This window comes from Ursus arctos, unplaced genomic scaffold (genome assembly GCF_023065955.2).
Source record: "Ursus arctos isolate Adak ecotype North America unplaced genomic scaffold, UrsArc2.0 scaffold_20, whole genome shotgun sequence".
NCBI lineage: Eukaryota > Metazoa > Chordata > Mammalia > Carnivora > Ursidae > Ursus > Ursus arctos.
In genome coordinates this window covers 5,458,349-5,477,164 of record NW_026622875.1, presented here as the reverse complement: position 1 = coordinate 5,477,164, position 18,816 = coordinate 5,458,349, and the positions used below count along the sequence as shown (strand labels likewise).

Here is an 18,816-nt window from a genome sequence, read left to right as displayed (position 1 = left end):
ATGTCATTTTTTAAGTCTGTTGATTACATCAAATAGTCTTCATGTTCTTTTAAGTTACCAAGAAAATAATTTAATCAACACTGATAAAATCATGGAACCACACTAACCACAGGTTGATATCTACCTTTCTTTTCTCTTGTAGCACTTGTGTAATAGTTTAAAACCATGGCTCTTGAGTCAGTTCTTGGTTGAAATCCTACATCAGTCATTTATTATCTCTGATCTTGTGTGGGTTGTTTTTATCTCCAAGTCCTCTTCTCAAAATGGAAGAAAATATTAACCATCTTGTGAATCTTTCTGAAAATAAAATGTACATATTCTTACATAAAGTGCCTAGAAATAATAAACGTTAGCTATTTTAGCAGTTCATTAATAAAACACGAGTATGAGGTGGTCATATTGATACGTCTTATCTGCCCAGCAAGAGTGTAAAGCACAAAGGTTAGCTATCCTTGTTTATATTCACCACAGCCTTTGACAAAACCGAGTATATTGAGTAGAAATTATAATGGTAATTGAATTGACTTATGTTATATAAGTAAATTATGTAAGGCTTACATACATAAGTTACAGGCCTCTGTACAAACTGTGTATACCTCAGGAAAGTTTTCTTGGGTTTTGTGTTTTTTTAAGTTACAGATTTAGTAGACTCTGTTTTGGAATAGGGGCATGTTCTAATGCCACACTAAAAACTTCACAAGTAGGATGCCCATGTGATAAAATGGCAATAGTTAATGCAGTAGCTTTCATGATATAATACTTTATGGATACAGATCTTCACATTTGCTCATCTAACGCATATTGAGTACATCTGTGTGTCTTGGCACCCTGGGTTAATGACAAAGCCAGGACATACATCCAAGTTCCTCAGCATAATATAATATCTGGAAACAGAGGTTCTACCACTTAAGAGTGATTGCATGACTTGGAGCAAGTTATTTAAACTGACCTCATTTTCCTCAAAATGAGCGAGATGATGGTATTTACCTCATGAGATTGTTATATTAAGGAATTCATACATAACATTCAGAATAGGCCTAGAACATCATGAGCAGTGTGTGTGTATGTTAGTGTTCATGATTTTCACCATCAAACATTTAAACTGATGATCTGATGACTTGCACATAACCTCTGGTCCTGGGCCTATTCTCTTGTGTGAAAGGAAAGGATTGAGCTTTTGTAAGGGCCTTTCACATGCCATTTTTCTAATACAGAGATCCTTTCTACACAGTCAATTATAGTAGCCCATAATTTCTGTTCAGTTGTCAAATAATAACTAGTGCTGACAATTACCTGGCCTTAACTCTAAAATTTACAATGATCCTCAACATAAATATACTTGAGGAAACTTTCTGCTGAATAGCCCTTATACCTTACCATTTCAGGTGAAGTAATATAGAAAGACCACGGATCTAGAGGTTAGACTCAAATTTTTCTTCTTTGAACGACTCTTTTTTGTTGTTTTAATCTCCAAAATGAGCATATTTATGTCTAGTTCATTAAGCTCTTGTGAAATTAGTTGAGAAGAGACTATGTATGGTGAACATTGGCAACTAAGCGAAAACTACTAGTCCAATTCAAATTGTAAGAATTACTTATTTTTATGTATTATGTTTGTAGAATCTCTAAAGTTTAATTCAACATGTATGGTTTCCGTTTCAGCTTAGGTTTGAAAATGTATTTCAGAATTAATGGAGTCCATCATATTTTAACAGAGTCGAGAGAAAGAACTTATGGGTTTTAGCAAATCAGTAAATGAAGCGCGTTCAAAGATGGATGTAGCCCAATCAGAACTTGATATCTATCTCAGTCGTCATAATACTGCGGTGTCTCAATTAAGTAAGGCCAAGGAAGCTCTAATTGCAGCTTCTGAGACTCTCAAAGAGAGGAAAGCTGCAATCAGGGAAATAGAAGCAAAACTCCCTCAATCTGAACTGGAATTAAAGGAGGTAAATCTTTGCTTCTGTATTTCATCTGAAATATTGTGTATCAACCCTTGTTATCAATTTATATATTTAAATATGTATTTTTTTCTAATTCAAACTTCTGAAGTGACGGGTATATTTAGTATTATGTTTTTCATTTAGTGTAATCTTCCGCAAAAGAAGTTAGTATTTCAGTATAATATGAATTGACACTGGCAAGGAACTGTATTCCCCCCAGAAATGTCAAACAGTAAATAACACTGCTACTACCACCATTATTTCCCACAGAAATAATTTGAACAAAACAAAGTTTGTGTTTCCCTAAGTCCAGGCGTAGACAACTTATGCAGGGGTAAATTAAAAACCTAAATATATATGTAAGAATGAATATACAAACCATCTAAGTATATTTTTTTCTGATTTTAAACTTAAGGATATAGTTTTTTGTTGTTGGGACTGCATACTGTTTTAAACTAATCAAGATACCTAACTTAGCCCATTAGGTTCCCCTCCTTATCCTTGAGTGAATTAGGTCTCTAAGGAATTTCACAACTTTAATCTCCAGAGCCTCATTGGGTAAGATGGCAATAGAAAATGCTGTTTGAAGACAAATTATACTAAAAATAAAGTCTTTTTTTCATTTTAGTAAATGTACGCTATTTGGTCATTAGGGAATTTCATGACCAATTAGAATTTAAATGTAAACTTAAATTATATCCAGTGACCACTTCTATCTTTTTGGTGATTCAGTTTGTTTGGGGATAAATTCTGTTTGTAACTTGAGTTTTTACTTGATACTGTGACTGGTAATATAGGTAATCATTTAAAGCCAGGAGATAGGGAGAATGTCAGGAAAAAAGTGACTGCTCTAACTTAAGAGATTGAGAAACTGATTGGGGTGCCTGGATGGCTCAGTAGTTAAGCATCTGCCTTCTGCTCAGGGCGTGATTCCGGAGTCGTGGGATCGAGCCCCGCATCAGGCTCCCTGCTCCACTGGGAGCCTGCTTCTTCCTCTCCCACTCCCCCTGCTTGTGTTCCCTCTCTTGCTGGCTGTCTCTCTGTCAAATAAATAAAATCTTTAAAAAAGAGAGAGATTGAGAAACTGAGAGTTTGGGGTTTTGTGTACATATGTATGGTTCCTCTTGTTGGCAGCCGGACATGTTTGTATAGCAGCAGTACTAGTCACTTACCATGTTCCCTTTCATTTCAAAGCTGTGCGTTTTGGGGGTGCTTGGGTGGCTCAGGCGGTTGAGCATCCAACTCTTGGTTTCAGCTCCGGTTGTGATCTCATGGGTCATGAGACGGAGCCCCGAATGGGAGGGGGAGATCCACACTAGCAGGGAGTCTGCTTGAAGATTCCCTCCCTCTGTCCCGCCGCCGCCCCCACAAACTGGGATTTCCACAGCCATAGCTCAACTCATTCTATTAATCAGTGTATTGCTAGAACCATACTGCACTTAATATTCCTTATTATTGACCCAAATAATTTATGTCCTTTAAAATAGAAAACTCATCCATATTTTCAAACCCAGACCCAACAGTTGCAAGATAGAAGTTTAGTTCTGGTTCAAGTGTTGATTATTGGTGTTTCCTTTTTTTATGAGGCATTGCAACTAATTCTATGCTATGGCTGGGCATATGCTTCTGGGATTCATTCTCTTCACTTTACGCTTTTAGAAAGAAAAAGAACTTCAAAAACTTACACAAGAAGAAATAAAATTAAAAAGTTTGGTTCGTGATCTTTTCCAAAAAGTTGAAGAAGCAAAGAGTTCCTTAGCAATGAATCGAAGTAGGGGGAAAGTCCTTGATGCAATAATTCAAGAAAAAAAATCTGGCAGGATTCCAGGAATATATGGAAGATTGGTAAAGTAGATTTATTTGGAAATGACTATATATTTTTCTTAAGAAAGACATTGTAAATAATTTTCTTCCTTTGACTTAACTGTAATACTAAGTTACTGTACATGAAATGACTTTTAGTTTAGTTTTAAAAGACATTCATTTTTAAACACTTTGCTCTTCAAGCATGATAAAATTCTTTGTGGTATGGGTTATCTCATATTAAAAGAAAGTTTTTTTCTTTTTTAGTTTCAGATAACTGTCATTTTCATACCAAGAAAAAAACTAGCTAGTTGTGATAAGGAAATTTATCAAAATCATTTTATTCTTTTTTTAAAAAATTAAGAATGTGATAAATTGTTTTATACCATTATACTGAAGGTTGTGGCTAGAATGTAGAGAAATCAACAAAGGATAATATAGAAACCCAAGACTAGCAGTAGTGGAGGCCATTACTGCCCCTGTACTTAGAGAGGGAATGGGAACTGTAGCCATGGCTTAGAGGCTGGCCAGAAGGATATGGGGGAAAATACATCAGCCCCATTCATCTTTACCGTGCCATCTCTAGCTGATACCTCACATTCTCTAAAGCTAGAGAACCAAGGGAGCCGATTTGTGTATTCCTGAGTCAGCCTTCCAGAGAAGGAAGCAGAAGAAAATGATTCATAAGGGCAAATGAAAATTACCCAGCATAGTTGCTTCCACGTCTTCATGTCAGGTGACTTCTACCTTATTTTCTTGGGAGGTAATGTGATTCTGTTCTTCTGCTCTCATGGAAATATGAAGCTAGTCTGTGGATGCTGCTTCCTGGCTAATTCATGGATAAGTAGGGAAATGTGTTTTATCAGGACTTACATAATCTTAGCTGGCTTTCAATAATAAAAATTTTATTTTAGAATTTGTTTATGCTATAGTACTTTTAAGGTTGAAAGATTTTAAAATCTTAACATTTTCATGCAACAAACAGTTCTTTCATTTTGTGCTCTCATTAAAAATTCAAATTCTACATATCTATACATTTTTTTCTAAAGGTATGTTAAAAACTAGTCATAATTGCCTTTGCAGAAGGGGAAGGTTGAGTGAGAGGACACATATTTTTCATTGTGTACCCTTTTTGTATTTTTTAAACCATGCATAAGTATAGTTTTTCAAGTAAAAGTAATGAAAAATCTGTAGAAATTGTAATGAAATGATCCTGTGCCTATTTCTTACTGATTATGCATTGATTTTTTTTTTCCCTTCCTCTTAATCATTAGGGGGATTTAGGAGCAATTGATGAAAAATATGATGTTGCTATTTCATCCTGTTGTCATGCATTAGACTACATTGTTGTTGATTCTATTGATACAGCCCAAGATTGTGTGAACTTCCTTAAAAGACAGAATATTGGAGTTGCAACCTTTATAGGTTTGGATAAGGTGGGTATTCGCAATCTACCTGTAATTACCTATAATTTAAAGTGCCAGATTGCTTTTTGATTTTGAATCCTAGCTTTTTTTCTATATAGTTATTTAGTGAACACCTGATATGTTTTGAGGATTCTTTTAGGTCCTGGGGTCATATAGTTGTAGGAAAAAACCATGTTATGCCTCCCCTAAAGGAATATCCATTTCCAGTATTAGAGTGACTAATAGCTGTTTTTAACTTCCATCAACAATAACTATTTTTAAAAGAACAAAACCAAAAACCTTTATGGAGATAGAATTCACATACCATAAAATTCGCCATTTTAAAGTATAGAGTTCGGTTGGGTTTAGTATATTTATAAGGTTGTTAAGCCATGACCACTAATTCCAGAATATTTTCATCACCCCAAAAAGAAATCTCTTACTCATTCACAGTTACTACCTATCTCCCACAACTTATAATCTACTTTTTTTTTATTATTATTATTTACCTGTTCTGGACATTTTGTATAAATGAAATCATTCAATACATAGGTTTTTGTGTGTGGCTTAGTTAAGGTTTTCAAAATTTACATATATCAGCAGTTCATTCTTTTTATTTCCAAACTGTTCCATTGTGTGGATGTACCACATTTAGTTTATCCATTCTTCAGTGATGAACATTTGTGTTGTTTCCATGTTTTGGCTATGTGGGTAATGCTCCTATGAACGTTCATATGCAGATTTGTGTGCAGACCCATGTTTTCAGCTCTCTTTGGTTAATACCTAGGATTAGAATTGCTGGGTCACCTGTTAACTGTTTAACTTTTTGAAGAACTGACAAACTTTCCCACTGTTGCTGTACCATGTCCTACCCATAATGTATAAAGCTTTCAGTTTATTTAATAGTCCTCACACCCTACGTGAAGTTCAAACATGGGGCTTGAACTTCCGACCCTGAGATCAAAACCTGAGCTGAGATCAAGAATTGAACACTTAAACTGACTGTGCCACCCAGGCACCCCTCTCGTTGTGGTTTTGATTTGCATTTCCTGATTACTAATGTTGAATATTTTTTCATGTGCTTATTGGCCATTTATCTTCTTTGGAGAACTATTAAAATCCTTTGCCCATTCGTTTATTGGTTTGTCTTATTGTAAGAATTTTTTTATGTATTTTGGGTGCAAATCTCTTGTCAGACATATGATTTGCAATTGTTTTCTCCCATTCTGTGGGTTGTCTAAAGTCAACATTTTTTTTAATTTGGTTTCTTATGTTTTGTGTGTCATATATAAGAAACTACTACATAATCCAAGGCCATGGTGGTTGACCTTCTTTTTTCTTCTAAGAGTTTTGTAGCTTTAGTTTTTACATTTAGGTTTTTAATCCATGTTAATTTTATAATACAGTGTAAAGGGTCTAACTCTGTTCTTGCATGTGGATGTCCAGTTGTTCCAGCACAATTTGTTGGAAAGACTGTTCTTTCCTCATTGAATTTTCTTGGCATCCTTGTCAAAAATCAACTGACCATAAGTGTAAGGGTTTATTTCTGTATTCTTCATTTATCTGTATGTCTGTCCTTGCATTAGTACCATACTGTCTTAATTACTTTAGCTTTGTAAAAAGGTTTGCAATCAGTAGTCCTCTAATTTTGTTCCTTTGTTTCTTTCTTAAGTAGGCTCCACCTCTAGCGTGGAGCCCAATGCGGGACTAGAACTCAACCCTGAGATCAAGAGTCGGATGCTTAACCGACTGAGCCACCCAGGCACCCCAAATTTTGTTGATATCAAGATTGTTTTTGGCTATTCTGAGTCCCTGTAATTTCCATATGCATTTTAAGATCAGCTGGTCAATTTCGGGGGTGGGGGAGAGGTAACTGGGATTTTTAATGCAGGTTGCATTGAATCTGTAGATGAATTTGTGTAGTATTGCCGTCTTAATAATTTTAAGCCTTAACAGTCCATGAAGTGGGAATGTGTTCTATTTATTTAGGTCCAAATCCATACTATAATATTTTATAGCCTTTACAGTTTTTGTGTTTCTTTTGTTAAATTCCTGTTTTGGAGGTTTTCTGTCTCTTTTAATATGATTATCATTATAATTGGAATTTTTTAATCTCATTTTTAGGTTATTCATTACTGGTCTATAGAAATATAATTAATTTTTATATATTGATCTTGTATCCTACAGCTTTAGGCTGAAATCTTAGGTTTAATAGTTTTGTGTGTGTATTCCCTAAGATTTTATATAAGACATCATCTGTGAATAGAATTTTACTGTAACTTTTCTAATAGTAAAATAATCAATTATGCAGATATTCAGAACCTTGTATACATGTTCTTACATGATACACATGTATGTATCTTACATAAATGATACCTGAAAGAAATATTATTTTTCTTTTTTTTTAAACTTTTAGATGACAGTATGGGCGAATAAAATGACCAAAATTCAAACTCCTGAAAATACTCCTCGTTTATTTGATTTAGTAAAAGTAAAAGATGAGAAAATTCGCCAAGCTTTTTACTTTGCTTTACGGGATACCTTAGTTGCTGACAACTTAGATCAAGCCACAAGAGTAGCGTATCAAAGAGATAGAAGATGGAGAGTGGTGACATTACAGGGGCAAATCATAGAACAGTCAGGTAATATTTTTTTTCCTGCCATTGAGTTTATTTAATCTTGTTGGGGGAGACAACTAAGTCTGACTTCTGTTCTGTAGGTACAATGACTGGTGGTGGAAGCAAAGTAATGAAAGGAAGGATGGGTTCATCAGTTGTTGTTGAAATCTCGGAAGAAGAGGTCAGCATATATAAAATCATCGTCACAGCTTTTTTTTAATGTGTAACATATATACTATAAAATTCAGCCTAAGTGTACTCAAATTTTAAGTTAACAGATCAAATTTTGTATAAATGACATAAGCTGTGGGAATATTTTTTAACATAAAACCTTTAAAGCTGTAAAAATAAAACATGTTAATTAGAAAGTATATGCTCAACATATGTATCTTTCTAGTATTACATTTGGATCATATGGATATTTCATAATTTAACCACTCAATAATTATTTGACATTTAATGGCTTTTTTTCCACATACAGTTATTGCTGCAGTACGTAATTGCTTTTTCTATTTCAAAATAATTTAAGTATAGCAGAGACTTCTGATGCATATTTCCAAATTTTATTTCAAAATGTTTAACATGACCACAAGTATATGAGAAGGTCAAAATGTCTAGAAAAAACTGTTCCTTCATCCCCTCGGAACACTATACTTTTTTATTCCTTAAAAACATACTTCGATGTCCTGGATACCGAACTTTTTCCGAAGAGGTATACCTTGATTTTTTTTTCCCCCCATATTTTGAAATAGTTGCTATCCTTCCACTTAAACATTTTCATGGTGTAATAGGTAACTAACTATACAGCACTTAAAATTATCTTCCCATCTGATTCTGTGATACAGAAATTAGTTTGACCACCTCCTAAGCTTTAGGATTGGGAATCGGAACTGGGTTTTTGGTTTTATTCTAGTCTTTAAAATCAGAAGTTTGGTTGTCTTCATAGGTTGATTTGGCTACTAATCTGAAATAACTCTTGGAGTAAACTTATTTCACTGGTATTCTTTGTAGGTAAACAGAATGGAATCGCAGTTGGAGAGAGACTCTAAAAAAGCAGTGCAAATCCAGGAACAGAAAGTACAAGTGGAAGAAGCGGTAGTTAAGTTAAGGCATGATGAACGAGAAATGAGGAATACGCTAGAAAAATTTACTGCAAGCATCCAGGTACTCTTGTCCGTATTAGCTAAAACTGTTGAAATTCAGTAGCATTTGGCAGAAGCATTTTGTTGTTTGCTTATAATTTTAGAATATGAGGGAGGAGAGTGGGTCTCTAGATGGAAGTCCTGTGTCTTGATTTCATTTCCCTGAGTAATAATGGATAAATGCCCTGTTGCAGTTTTGTTCTAACCGCAGGTGTTCTTGGTTTCCATTTATACTCCATGAAGTCTTCCCTTAACATCTATGTGAGCCTTTATTTTCATTCTCTTTTCAAAGTAAAATGCTTCTTAATTATGAAAAAGCAGTGCATACCTACTTTTAAAAAAACAAAAAAGTTAGCAGAAAATACCCAGAAGATTATCACCCTTAATTTGTATGTATATCCTTCAACTTTTTAATATACTTAGTCTTCGTGTATATGTTTATGGTAGATATGGATATGTGCATAGATTTTTAATGAATCATACTTTTCTTAGTAAATTGTGGTTTTCTTTCCGAGCCAATGTAAATTTACTTTGTTTGCAGCTGCATTTGAGCATTTTGTTTGTATCACAATTTATAAATGCTTTTCCATGTTATGAATATTGCTGTGTTTAAAATATCCTTGTCGGGTGCACCTGGCTGGCTCAGTCCGTGAAGCATGAGACTCTTGATCTCAGGGTTGTGAGTTCAAGCCCCAGGTTGGGTGCAGAGATTACTTAAAATCTTGAAAATAAGTAAATTCTCCTTCTTAGGTCTATCTTTATACACTCATCCAATTAAATTAGGTTAGATCCCTAAAATAAGTTTGCTAATCTGCACCAAAAAATGCATTTTAACTTGTTTTTATGATGAATTACAAATTTCATGTGTTGGCCATTTTCATGTTTTAATATTAATTGTTCATGTTTTCTGTCCCTTTCCTGTTAGTATTTTCTCCTTAAAGATTTTAAGTATATTTATTTCATTCAAAGTGTTTAGGTCAAATGTTACTATTAAGTTAAAATATTGACCTATAATGTTAAAACATTTCTGTAGCGTTTATCAGAGCAAGAAGAATATTTGAATGTCCAAGTTAAGGAACTCGAAGCTAATGTACTTGCTACAGCCCCTGACAAAAAAAAGCAGAAATTACTAGAAGAAAACGTTAGTGTTTTCAAAACAGGTATGTTTTAGGATACAAGCTTATACATGATTTCTTCTTCCTCTTTTTTTTTTTTTTTGAGATTGTCAGAAATATGTTTTTAATGTTTTAAAATGTTTAACATAGTTTATAGAATAAAAATAGCAGCCACATACTTCTGTGCAAGTCACTGCTCTGTGTCATTGTTTCTGTTATTTCGTTCTTAAAAGGTTATAAAGTATTTTTAAGTACTTCATTTGACTGATAAGAAAACTTAGGCACAGAGTGGTTTATATGCTTTGCCTAAGGTCGTATAGCATGTGGTGATAAAGGAATTGAGGACCAAGGCAGTCTGATTCCAGAACGCATGCTCTTAATTTTATACTTTGTATATTTGGCCCAGTCCTTACCGTTCAATATAGTAGTTATTTTATAGATTTAGGAAACTTGCGTATCACTTAAACAAAAGCATACAGGAAATAAGTGGTATACACATGAAGAAAAAGTCTTTGTTTGAAAACTTAGAAAACATGTTTTCCTTCCAGAACTTTTTCTTCTTGTGTACATGTAAACATGTGAGGTTCCACCAATATCATAAAGCAAGAAAAGGAATTCATAGGCTTATAGGCAGAATTGGCTTTGAAGTTGAAATCCCCTAATTATGTACTTGAGCAGCCCTGCTGCTTGTTCCATGTTGGCTTCAATCAAACACAGATGTGCATCTTATTGCGGGAGGAAGGCGTGATGGGTTATGATGACAGACCCCTTCCTGACTACAGTATCTTAGCTAGCAACTCCAGTAAACACTGTAAGCCTTTTGTCACATCCTCAAGAAAGACCCCTGTTACGGTTCGGTTTGTGAGCCCAGGAGGACAATACTGATTGTCCAACAAAAGAATTAGTTGGGGTGAACTTGTAGTAATTATCCAAATGCTCCAAAAATGACAGTTTTCTTCCAAAAGAAAAAGAGGTAAAAGATGTTAAGTAGACATGTCCATATGTACATTGGATATTCACCAGTACCCATATTAACTTTTTATTTTTGTGGTCCTGCATTTTTGTCTGAATTTTTAGTATTAAGATATTCACTCAAATAGCATTTGCTACTGGCCATGGCCAGGTTTGTTTTAGGTGCTGGTGATTGAGCATTGAACAAAATGAACTCCCTCTGTTTAAGGATCTCACACTTCAGATGAGGAAGCTGTACTTTGCATTTTGTATTGGATTGTGCTAAGTGATAATAAAACAAGGGTTGGCAGGGGATGGGAATCAGACACAGTGGTTAGATGGACCTCTACTAGAGATACTTGAGCAGAGACCCAACAGAAGTATGAGTGCTAACCATGTGATACTTGGAAAAAGCGTTCTAAGATCATAGAGGAGTAAGTACAAAGACCCTGAGGCAGGAGTATGCTGGGAGTCTCTAGGAACACAAGGAAGCGAGCGTTGCTAAAGTAAGAAAGGAAGAGTCCGGATAATGTAGGGCTTCATAGGCCAGGTCTCCAAGAGAAATAGCCACTGGAGAGTGATGTACAGGGAAGTGGCATTATCTGATAGGATTTTTTGTTCCTTGCATTTGTTTTGGATCTGTATTTTGTTATTGTGGACACATTGACTTAACCCACGCTCCTCTTTCCCCACACATACCCACAGTATTCGTTGTGACTCCTTTCGTGGTACCTTATTGTCAACTGAGAGGCAAAAAATGTATGTGTCATTTATAGCAACATTTCACAGAGACTTCAGGAATCTGTATTTCATTCTTGTTTGAAAAGGAAGCCTTGACTTTATTAGCAGCCATATATATATAATCTTATGGAAATACTCGGTATTATCAATAGATTGTGTTAATGTTTAAAGGACCAATTTCTGCAAGCGTTATCTTTAAATATTTCATTTTACATTAATTTTTTAAAAACATTTAATGTCTAGAGAATAAAGGGGGCAAGGTGGTTATAGAATAATGGCTTCAAAATTAGATTATATATGCCACAGTTTTTTCCTCCTACTTGTAATAGACATACTACTACAGATATTTTTTTTTTAAAAGATGCATGGTAAATAACTTGAAAACAAGGAAGAAAATGTTCTAAAAGTTGGAACCTTTCCAGGAACATTCTGGCCCAGCCCCCAAGTGTAAGTTGTGGTGCCAGCCCCCATAGTAGCTGGTGCTCTATCCCATGAGTGAGCAGAGCACGCAAGCAGCCTAGTGGAATTTTGACTTAAGAAAATATTGACACTGTAAGCAAAACCATTCAACAGACAGAGCTCCGGGGGTTGGGGGGGATTACTAGTGTTGGTAACATAGAACTTTCAAAGTGTATATTTAATATCCTTAAGATAAAAGAGGGCTACAGAAGACCAAAAAAAGGGCAGAAGTTGTTTGTTTTGTTTTAGGAGCCAAGTGGTGATTTCAGAAATGTAAAAAAAATGAGTTGTTGGAATTAAATTCAATAGATGAGCTGAAGGGCCCCTGGGTGGCTTAGTTTAAGCATCCAACTCTTGGGATTTTGGCTCAGGTCATGATCTCTGGGTCATGAGATCAAGCTCCCTGCTAGGCATGGAGCCTGCTCAGGATTCTCTCTCTACCTCTCCCTCTGCTCCCCCCACCCCCACTTGCTTGCTTATATAGTGCATGTGTGTGTTTGAGAGCATTGGATTGTTTACAGAATCATTGGGATGAGTTAAAGAAGGAAATTTTAGGTTGAACAATGAATAATTTCTAGAGGTATTCTAAAGAACAATCAGAGGATCTGTACTGCCTCTTACACAATTGGAAAGTCCTCTCTCAAACTGGAATGGTGACACTGCAACTACCAACAACAGAAGCACATTGCACCTACTGTAATTTACACTGTCCAAGTTAGTGCCTGACAATATTCACAGAGCTTTTGACTGGACACCAGAACTTCTAATGCCACCAAGAAAATGCAAATTTCTCTGTGACTGCTTGCCAGTAGAAACATGTATGCCTTCCAAATTATGTGAATTCTTTCAGTTGAATGGCGCCAAATTATGTCTGAACCCTAGATATAAGGAAATGTGGGAAATGTAACTTTTAGTTTTCTGTGCCACAGAGAAAAGTGCCAGTTCATCCTGGCTCCCCCACTATGTTACAGTGTGTGAGGGAGGAGAATAAAAGGTTAGCAGAATAAAATAACCAGTTTTGTTGGGTTTTTTTGTTTTACCACAGGCAAGTTAATAGGCATACAGTCTGAGGGTAAAAATCATTGAGACCAATAGTCAAGGAAGTACGTGAGAAAAAGTTGCAAAGATTTTTGAAAAGAGCCTGAGGGCATGAAGCCATTAAGAAATGTGGGTTATGCTATGGCTAAGCCAGAGTATTTAACCCTGTGTGGTTATACCATTTGTTTTGACATAGGGTGTTCTGGTTTTTTTTGAGATATACTTTTCCCCAGATGTCTAAAATTTCTTTTGTGTGCATCAGGTTAAAGGACTGAAGAAATTTATATATCTAATAAGTGATTGTGTGTGAACCTAGAAACACAAATTGAGGTTTGTTTTTTCTTTTTATTTCAGAATATGATAATGTGGCTGAGAGAGCTGGTAAAGTAGAAGCTGAGGTTAAAAGATTACACAATATCATCGTAGAAATCAATAACCATAAACTCAAGGCCCAACAAGACAAACTTGATAAAATAAATAAGCAGTTAGATGAATGTGCTTCTGCTATTACTAAAGCCCAAGTAGCAATCAAGACTGCTGACAGGTAGAGTGTGTATGCTGCCCTGACCTGTCTTCTTCCTGCCTCCGTGTTGGAAAAGGGGTTTATATTTAAATATAGTGTTCTTTAAACATTTCTGCTGTTACTTATTAAGCCTGTCTGGCATGTTTGTTTATCTAATAGGGCTTTAGTAAAGGGAAACCTATAAACATTTATTTATGATGAGCATTTTTGTGTGTGTGTTTTAAGTGGTAAACAGGTATGTCTTGGCAAACTCCCCACTTGTATGCACATAAAAATCTGTTTTATTTCTCTGGCTTTAGAGTAGTTAGATGGTTATTAATTTAAATAGATCTAGATCTAGGAGAATAAGAAGTAAAAGTTAGACCTCTTAGTAAAATTGTCTTGGTAACTTAGTTTTTAGTTAACTGGATTATTCCATTGTCTTAACCATTCGTAGATCTTATTTTTAAAGTAATTTTTAAAGTATTGGTGTTTCTAGGTAATTAAAGCTAAATATGTATACAAAATGTAAGTAACTTTCTTTTATCTTACTAATCCATTTGTTATAATTTTATCTAGTTAAGTTACTGTGGTGTTTTTGGCTCAAAGGTAGATAAAGCACTAATAAGCCATTTGTTTGTTAGAAGCAGAAGTTTGCCTAAACACACTGGTCAAAGTAGAAGTAGCTTTTATTAAGGGAAAAAACAGTCATTGTTCCCCTCCTTGTGAAACACAGGTTGCCCTAACTGGGAGGTATTATTTATTTGAAGGTATAACTTCATGGGTGTAGAGATTTAAGAATCTCAATCAGATAAGAAAATGACAAGAATATAATGATACAATGGACAATTTTGCTTCGTGGTCTAAGTTTAATTTATACTCAGAGTTTAATAAGATATACAACATCCCAGAAGTATGTATAACATAAAAACCATTTCAAGGATGGTTTAGTAAATGATAAATTTTAAGATCTGTGATAGTAAAATCTCTCCTTAAACTTTCATAAGCAGGATAACAAATCCCATGTTAGCATATTTTTAATGTATCATTTTGCTTGTTTAGAAATCTTAAAAAAGCACAAGACTCAGTCTTTCGCACAGAGAAAGAAATAAAAGACACTGAGAAAGAAGTAGATGATTTAACAGCAGAACAAAAAAGTATTGAGGACAAAGCAGCAGAGGTCGTACAGAACACAAATGCTGCAGAGGTAAGCCTTGGAGATTGGAATGAATGGTATTTGAAGCAATTTAAAGATTTGGATTTATGACATCAGTACCTTGCATAGTAAGCACTCAATAGCTGAAAACTTTTGTGGCTATAATTAACATTTATTTGTATGATAAAAATGAGTACTGTAACTTTTCCGTAAATAAACTTTTTAAATGGAAGGGGCATAGGGAGAGATTGCTAATTTCTTCATCTCTGTAATGTAAAAATACCTGTTCTTTCTTTCCATTTGGGAAGATCATATCTATAGTAGTTCTTCTTGGTTTTTAGGAGTCCTTACCAGAAATCCAAAAAGAACATCGTAATCTACTTCAAGAACTAAAAATAATTCAAGAAAATGAACATGCTCTTCAAAAAGATGCACTTAGTATTAAGTTGAAACTTGAACAAATAGATGGTCACATTGCTGAACATAATTCTAAAGTAAAATATTGGCAAAAAGAGGTAAGATTGTTAGCATTTAGTTAAATGTCACTTTAAAATATCCTTTATGAAAGGGTTGTGTTTCTTGTTTCTATTTTGTATTTTTGAGATGTCGTGATTCTTAATTTCCAGAGATAATCATTTCTCAAGTTTATAGGGGACATGATGAACAATATGTAGTCATGTCTATATATAGAAAAACCTGGGTAATGGTTCCATTCGTCAACATTTTCACCCAGGGCTGATTCAGAGATTTAACACAAGCCTACATGAACACTTTGGAACACTATAATTATTTTTCTTGATGCCCTTTGAGAAACAATTGCTACAGAAATTAGCCACAGTTCCTTAGTATATAGTGTTTTAGTAGATAGGTAATTTGTCATATTGTGGTTGGATTTTTTTAAACAAGAGTTCTGTGCCTTCCCTAACGCTCATCTAAACTGAACTTTTAGATTTCAAAAATATCATTGCATCTCATAGAAGACAATCCTCTTGAAGAGATTGCAGTTTTAAGCCCAGAGGATCTTGAAGCAATCAAGAACCCAGATTCTATAACAAATCAAATCGCACTTTTAGAAGCCCAGTGTCATGAAATGAAACCAAACCTTGGTGCCGTTGCAGAGTATAAAAAGAAGGTATGACTAAACTGTTCATGACTTAGTCAGAAAGTTTTTAATCCTTAGCCTAAATTGTAAATTTTAATTTATATAATTAGCAGTTTTAACTCTTATCTCAAAAGAGTAACTGAATATGTTTTTCTCATTTTTTTTTCATAGGAAGAATTATATTTACAGCGGGTAGCAGAATTGGACAAAATTACTTGTGAAAGAGATCAGTTTAGACAGGCATATGAAAATCTTCGGAAACAAAGGCTTAATGAATTCATGGCAGGTTTTTATATAATAACAAATAAATTAAAGGAAAATTACCAAATGCTAACTTTGGGAGGTGATGCTGAACTGGAGCTTGTAGACAGCTTGGATCCTTTCTCCGAAGGAATCATGTTCAGGTTTGTAATTATACTGAGTTTTGGATACTCTTGTTACATATCTACATTATTCTCCAAACTGTCAGTATTTTTTAAGGGTGGGAGGTGAAGGTTAGATCTCCAGCTTGTTTTATTTGATGGTAAATACGGATTTGTTTACGTATTGGCAGTTTACAGCATAAATTCTGGGCAAGCAGCAAATAATTTTACACAATATTTGTCTAGTTCATCTTTTTAAATTTTTGAGCCATTTCAGTTTAACATTTTGATTTTAAAATTCAAAGCAAAAAAATGCACTGGAAACAGAAGAATAGCAGGAAGTGTTTACTGGCTTGCTATTTAAATCTTAAAATTTTGGTAGGTGTTCTTGTGTGTTCATTCTCCAATAACATTTTTATAAAATAACCCCAAAAACGTTTAGATCTGTGAAAAGTAAATTAGAGATCCCCAAGGAAGATGGTAGAAGCCATTTACGGAAAACAAATCATGAAGTCTAGCTTTGCAAGTAATCTAATAAGAGATTTTCTTAATTCAGTGTTCGACCACCTAAGAAAAGTTGGAAGAAGATCTTCAATCTTTCAGGAGGAGAGAAAACACTTAGTTCGTTGGCTTTAGTATTTGCTCTTCACCACTACAAACCTACTCCTCTGTACTTCATGGATGAAATTGATGCTGCCCTTGATTTTAAAAATGTGTCCATTGTTGCATTTTATATATATGTAAGTAATCATTTAGAGGTTTTCATTCTAACAATACATATGGAATTCATTGACTTCTTACTTTTGAGCTTTTCCCCTGTACTCTTAATACCATGTCCTGTGGTATCAGAGACCAAGTCCTTTATTGGAACTAAACATTTCCAATTTGGACAAGTAAAATACAAACCGATAATGTAAATTAGTAGCAGAAACACAACTAGAATCTCTGGTCTCCTTAGATTTTTTTTTTCTGCTAGAAGACTTCTAGGCAACCATGCTTCCAAAAATACCCAGTTCCTCTCAAACTCAAATACTGTGTCATGAATTATCATGCTGTCATTCCTGTTCATCTTAATTATCAAAGTAATGTTGAATTTATTGCCCAGAAAAAACATTTCAGGGAAGTTTAGATGTTTATTATGATTTACTTGTTATTAATACTTCTGTTTTTTCTTTCTTCTTTCTCTTTAGGAGCAAACAAAGAATGCCCAGTTCATAATAATTTCTCTTAGAAATAATATGTTCGAGATTTCAGACAGACTTATTGGAATTTACAAGACCTACAATATAACAAAAAGTGTTGCAGTAAACCCAAAACAAATTGCATCTAAAGGACTTTGTTGAATTTGTTTATACCCAGGATTCCTCAAATTGAATCAGCATAGATTCAGCATATTGTATTATTGAAATTTTCTATTTGTAAAGGATTATAAATTATGTAAAATACATATTCCTAAACGGGATAACTAACTGGTATGTGTTTTATGCTATTAGGAGATCTTTATAAAGCCTAATAAAATATTTTAGGGGCGCCTGGGTGGCTCAGTTGGTTAAGCATCTGCCTTTGGCTCGGGTCATGATCCCAGAACCCTTGTATCAAGCCCTATATCCCTCTCCCTGCTTGTGTTGTCTCTCAAATAAATAAAATCTTTAAAAATATATATTCTATATATCTGCTTCTAGGAGACTAAGAATCTGACAATTTTGTAAGCAGCAGGCTATGCAGAAAATAAGATGCCTGGGAGGGTCAGGTGATTTTCCCTTAGTTAGTCCCAGATTGTTACGAACAGAGTTAAAAGTGTGTAGAGTTCATGAACAGTAAGTTCTAAACTATGTCATGTTCAGATGCAGCATACCATCACGGATCTCTAATCTACAATGGAAAAGCCTGCCAACTAGTAAATAACAGTATCTTCAGGTATTCCATTTAATAGACAGTCACTGTATTTATTACCCAAACAATGGGAACATTTTTTTTTAATTCTACAGGATGAAAATTTAAATATTTTATATGATTTTCTGTGTTTAAAACTTGCAAGAGGGCCAGAAAAAACAGACAATATCTGAACATGAATAAAATACTCAGTAAAAAGGAATACCCATTATCATTGGTTGGTTCATAAAAAGAATGAAGTATGTAGGGGTTAACTAACTTAGGATAAATGGAAATTAAGATGATGGAGTGTTTGCCTGCCCACTTGCCAGGGCTCTTTTTCTTTGCTGCACCGCATCAGCTCAATGTTACAGTGTACCCGAAGTTGGCAACCACTTGGTTTTCAAGAGGAATTTTGGTACTGAATCAAGTCTTAGTCTTTGCCCTAGCTATTTTACGTCTAGATACTGATCCTAAGGAATTAAAACTAAAAGTTATTAGCTCAATATTCAGCAACCATTATTTAGGTACTACAAAGATCCAACAAAGATGGTTTGTATCATAATACAGTTGTTAAAATATGTAAATACCTTAGCACGGACTTAA

General features: G+C 34.5%; 1 protein-coding gene across 3 annotated transcripts in view; it reads left to right on the top strand.

The window, feature by feature from the left end:
• Positions 1-17,994, top strand: part of SMC4 (structural maintenance of chromosomes 4) — a 36,380-nt gene extending 18,386 nt beyond the window's left edge. For all 3 annotated transcript variants that reach the window (XM_057315860.1, XM_026497396.4, XM_044383521.3), the window contains 14 exons: positions 1,716-1,949; positions 3,603-3,788; positions 5,021-5,182; positions 7,569-7,794; positions 7,872-7,951; positions 8,782-8,934; positions 9,946-10,072; positions 13,571-13,760; positions 14,781-14,925; positions 15,216-15,389; positions 15,824-16,006; positions 16,148-16,380; positions 16,895-17,078; positions 17,529-17,994. In XM_057315860.1, coding sequence (XP_057171843.1) covers positions 1,716-1,949; positions 3,603-3,788; positions 5,021-5,182; positions 7,569-7,794; positions 7,872-7,951; positions 8,782-8,934; positions 9,946-10,072; positions 13,571-13,760; positions 14,781-14,925; positions 15,216-15,389; positions 15,824-16,006; positions 16,148-16,380; positions 16,895-17,078; positions 17,529-17,681 — 2,430 coding nt within the window. In that variant the 3' untranslated portion in view covers positions 17,682-17,994. The remainder of the gene's footprint in view (positions 1-1,715; positions 1,950-3,602; positions 3,789-5,020; positions 5,183-7,568; positions 7,795-7,871; positions 7,952-8,781; positions 8,935-9,945; positions 10,073-13,570; positions 13,761-14,780; positions 14,926-15,215; positions 15,390-15,823; positions 16,007-16,147; positions 16,381-16,894; positions 17,079-17,528) is intronic.
• Positions 17,995-18,816: the final 822 nt, after the last annotated feature.